We start from the raw sequence: 4,850 nt of genomic DNA, 5'->3' as shown, positions 1-4,850 counted from the left end.
TGTTTGTGTGTGCGCGCGCGTGTGTGATGCATGTGTGTTTGTGTGTGCGCGCGTGTGTGTGATGCATGTGTAATGTGTGTGTGTGTGTGTGTGTGTAATGTGTGTGTAATGTGTGTGTGTGTGTGTGTGTGTATAATGTGTGTGCGCGCGTGTGTGTGATACATGTGTAATGTGTGTGTGTGTGTGTGTGTGTAATGTGTGTGTGTGTGTGTGTAATGTGTGTGTGTGTGTGTGTGTGTGTAGGATAACCGGAGTCTGAAGGAGCAGAATGATGAGCTGAACGGTCAGATTATTAATCTGAGTATCCAGGGAGCGAAGAGCCTGGTCAGTGCCTCTTTCTCTGAGTCACTGGCTGCAGAAATCAACTCTGTGTCCCGCAGTGAGGTCAGTACACACATAAACACGCACACACACGCATGCACACACACACACACACGCACACACACACACACATAAATACATGCACACACAGAAAGACACACACACGCACACACACACACACACACACACCCATTAACGCCCCCCTCCCCACACACGTGTACGCACTTTTGATGAGTGTGTGGGACTAGTTGATTGACTGGTGATGAGTGTGTGGGACTAGTTGATTGACTGGTGATGAGTGTGTGGGACTAGATGATTGACTGGTGATGAGTGTGTGGGACTAGTTGATTTACTGGTGATGAGTGTGTGGGACTAGTTGACTGGTGATGAGTATGTGGGACTAGCTGTCTGACTGGTGATGAGTGTGTGGGACTAGTTGATTGACTGGTGATGAGTGTGTGGGACTGGTTGATTGACTGGTGATGAGTGTGTGGGACTGGTTGATTGACTGGTGATGAGTGTGTGGGACTAGTTGACTGACTGGTCATGAGTGTGTGGGACTGGTTGATTGACTGGTGATGAGTGTGTGGGACTAGTTGACTGACTGGTCATGAGTGCGTGGGACTTATTGATTGACTGGTGATGAGTGTGTGGGACTAGTTGATTGACTGGTGATGAGTGTGTGGGACTGGTTGATTGACTGGTCATGAGTGTGTGGGACTGGTTGATTGACTGGTCATGAGTGTGTGGGACTAGATGATTGACTGGTGATGAGTGTGTGGGACTAGTTGATTGACTGGTGATGAGTGTGTGGGACTAGCTGTCTGACTGGTGATGAGTGTGTGGGACTAGTTGTCTGACTGGTGATGAGTGTGTGGGACTAGTTGACTGACTGGTGATAAGTGTGTGGGACTAGTTGATTGACTGGTGATGAGTGTGTGGGACTAGTTGATTGACTGGTGATGAGTGTGTGGGACTGGTTGATTGACTGGTCATGAGTGTGTGGGACTGGTTGATTGACTGGTGATGAGTGTGTGGGACTAGATGATTGACTGGTGATGAGTGTGTGGGACTAGTTGACTGACTGGTGATAAGTGTGTGGGACTGGTTGATTGACTGGTCATGAGTGTGTGGGACTAGTTGACTGACTGGTGATGAGTGTGTGGGACTAGCTGTCTGACTGGTGATAAGTGTGTGGGACTAGTTGACTGACTGGTGATGAGTGTGTGGGACTAGCTGTCTGACTGGTGATGAGTGTGTGGGACTAGTTGACTGACTGGTGGTGAGTGTGTGGGACTAGCTGTCTGACTGGTGATGAGTGTGTGGGACTAGTTGACTGACTGGTGATGAGTGTGTGGGACTAGTTGATTGACTGGTGATGAGTGTGTGGGACTAGTTGATTGACTGGTGATGAGTGTGTGGGACTAGTTGACTGACTGGTGATGAGTGTGTGGGACTAGCTGTCTGACTGGTGATGAGTGTGTGGGACTAGTTGACTGACTGGTGATGAGTGTGTGGGACTAGTTGACTGACTGGTGATGAGTGTGTGGGACTAGTTGATTGACTGGTGATGAGTGTGTGGGACTAGTTGACTGACTGGTGATGAGTGTGTGGGACTGGTTGATTGACTGGTGATGAGTGTGTGGGACTAGTTGATTGACTGGTGATGAGTGTGTGGGACTAGTTGACTGACTGGTGATGAGTGTGTGGGACTAGTTGATTGACTGGTGATGAGTGTGTGGGACTAGTTGACTGACTGGTGATGAGTGTGTGGGACTAGTTGATTGACTGGTGATGAGCTATTGCAGTATCTTTAGGGTGTGTTAAAATAAGAGACAGATTGAAAACAAGTGTGTGCTCTGTGTGTTTCTGTAGTCACTGAGTTTACTGAGAAGAGTCCTCACAAGTGGCAAGATAAATATGACTGTGTGTGTGTGTGTGTGTGTGTGTTTACAGTTAATGGAGGCCATCCAGAAACAGGAGGAGATTAACTACCGTCTGCAGGATTACATTGACCGCATCATTGTCGCCATCATGGAGTCCAACCCTTCCATCCTGGAGGTCAAATAATCACCATGACAACCATCCCTCTACCCTGGCAGCAAGCCTAGTCGCCCTCATTCCTTCAGACTGCACTGGTTTGACTGGGCAGTAGTGGACAAAGAGGCTGGTCAAATGGGAGGCAATGCTGCAGAGAGACACACAATGTCATATAACTGAGTATTTACATGATAACGCTGTTGATCTTACACACACACACACACACGCATATGTGCGCGTACACTAGTTCTTTGTAAGAAATACAGTTGTGTAGTTGAGGATTCTAGAAGGAATGTGTGTATTCGTGTGTGTGTGTGTGTGTGTGTGTGCATGTGCGTGTGTGTGTGTGTTTTGTCCCTGTGATTCCTCTGTGTGGGGACTGAGGGACTGTGCTCTGCTTGCTCACGCTGTGTGTGTGTGATCTGAGTAACACACACACACACACACTTTTACATTTAGTTGATTGATTTGTGGTGTTTTTTTTTCTCTGTTTTGATATCTCAGTTTAATCAGTCACATCAGTTATCAGTCGTCTGTTAGCCCAGGTGAGGGGCACGCAGGCGTAGCCAACTCATGTCCCGAGGGCTTGTCTCTGTCTGTCTGTCTGTCTGTCTGTCTGTGCGTGCGTGCGTGCGTGCGTGCGTCTGATAACTGTATGTGTGTAGAATGAGAACACTCCTGTTATCTGAAATGCAGTCTCACTCTGAAACGACAGCTCACTTCTGTAACTCTTTGAGCGTACGTGTTTTTGTCTGTTTGTTTTCTTCATGCTGTTTATTTGTAACGATGAAGCAGAACGCGGGGTATTGAGTGGAGACCTTAGTAATTGGGTGAATCCCACACAATCAGAAAAGAGCCACACATCAGACCCACCAATCATAGCACAGCTTATAGCTTTAGGGGCACTAAGCTGTGCTGTGCATCATGGGTAGTGTAGTTTTTGCATGTTCTTGCTGAGTGAATGTAAAAGCAGTTTACACTGAAGGACTCTGATAAACTGACCAAATTTGTTAAAAACATTATTTGCTATAACTTTCATATGTAAACGGGAACCTTTTGAGAGGGGATTACTACATGTCAGAGTAGTTGCACTCAAGTGTTTGATTCTAACTCTCACCGAAGAGACAAAAAGAAAAAAAATCTCTCAAAAAAATGAACTCGCTACTGTCTGACTATTCAGAGAGTTTCATCTCTCCTCACATTCTCCTGTCTCTCTCTCTCTCTCACACACACACATACCCACACAGACACACAGATTAATCTCTCCTCATACATTCTCCTGTATGTGTGTGTGTCTCTCTCTCTCTTTCTCCCTCTCTCACACACACACACACACTGCTGATGCACTACTTGAAGTTCTGCAACACACAAACACACGCTTGCTTGTATTGTGTGTGTGTGTGTATGTGTGCGCTCTGTAGGGTGACATTAAGAAGTTAGTAGTTCATTGTATTTTATCTGTCCCCTCTCTGATAGGATGTAAAATTTGTTTATCTTTTAAACTCTGACGTGTGTTAATACTTTAATAGTCAGGTGAGTTACTCTTTTTTTGGCTTTCTCTCTCCTTCTGTCTCGTTCTGTCTCTGGAGTGTGACCCTGGCCAGTGTTGTGTGTGAGGGCATCACTGGAGTGTGACCCTGGCCAGTGTTGTGTGTGAGGGCATCACTGGAGTGTGACCCTGGCCAGTGTTGTGTGTGAGGGCATCACTGTCAGTTAGTGAGATTACCATGAGCATGCTGGTCTCACTGTCTCTGGTGAGAGAGAGAGAGAGAGAGAGAGAGAGAGAGAATCATTACCACACACACACTCGCCAGTCTCTGAATCCTTTCTCTGTACTCACCCTACAGAAGAAAACAAACAAACAAACAAACACTCAGTTTGTCTTACGGAAACGTCAGACAGCATAGCCTGACCGTGTGACACATGGCCCCCTCCCAGAGAACACACACACACACACACACATCCAGCTCTTCAGCTCACCTCATAGACATAGACAAGGTTATAATGGCTCTGTGTAAATAGCTGATCATAATTAGTATTATTATTACTGATTGTTCTCATGTGAAGTCGCACTTCCAAGTACCCAAAGACTGATCTTACAGCTGAGAGAGAAACAGAACGGAACCACAGCGACAGGTGAACGGGAGAAGGGCCGTCCTGCTGGCAAAGACTGGATGTGACCGTGAAGTAAACCATGTATAAATGACGACATGAGTATTATTGACTGCTGTCTGCTGTTTGTTTTTTCTTTTTCGAAAAAAATCCCCTCATGATGGGGACCTTAGATTTTCACGTAAATTGTACAAAGTTTAAAGAAAGTGAAAAAATGAAATTAGAAATAAATAAATGAAGGAATACAGATCTCCTAACATGGTTGGTGTGGGGGTGTTTTGTGCTTGGCGTGTTTTTGAACATACTGTGGGGTTGGAGGTTGAGATGTGTCTGTCTTTGTGTTCGTGTGGGCGGAGCGAGTGCTGAGAGACAGACAA

At 46.2% G+C, this 4,850-nt stretch overlaps 1 protein-coding gene across 2 annotated transcripts in view; it reads left to right on the top strand.

The window, feature by feature from the left end:
* Positions 1 to 3,590, top strand: part of rab11fip3 (RAB11 family interacting protein 3 (class II)) — a 16,786-nt gene extending 13,196 nt beyond the window's left edge. For both annotated transcript variants that reach the window (XM_030769737.1, XM_030769736.1), the window contains 2 exons: positions 244 to 384; positions 2,278 to 3,590. In XM_030769737.1, coding sequence (XP_030625597.1) covers positions 244 to 384; positions 2,278 to 2,391 — 255 coding nt within the window. In that variant the 3' untranslated portion in view covers positions 2,392 to 3,590. The remainder of the gene's footprint in view (positions 1 to 243; positions 385 to 2,277) is intronic.
* The last annotated feature ends 1,260 nt before the right edge of the window (positions 3,591 to 4,850 follow it).

The sequence above is a fragment of the Chanos chanos genome, chromosome 3 (assembly GCF_902362185.1).
Source record: "Chanos chanos chromosome 3, fChaCha1.1, whole genome shotgun sequence".
Lineage (NCBI taxonomy): Eukaryota > Metazoa > Chordata > Actinopteri > Gonorynchiformes > Chanidae > Chanos > Chanos chanos.
This window is presented reverse-complemented; position numbering and strand designations above follow the sequence as displayed.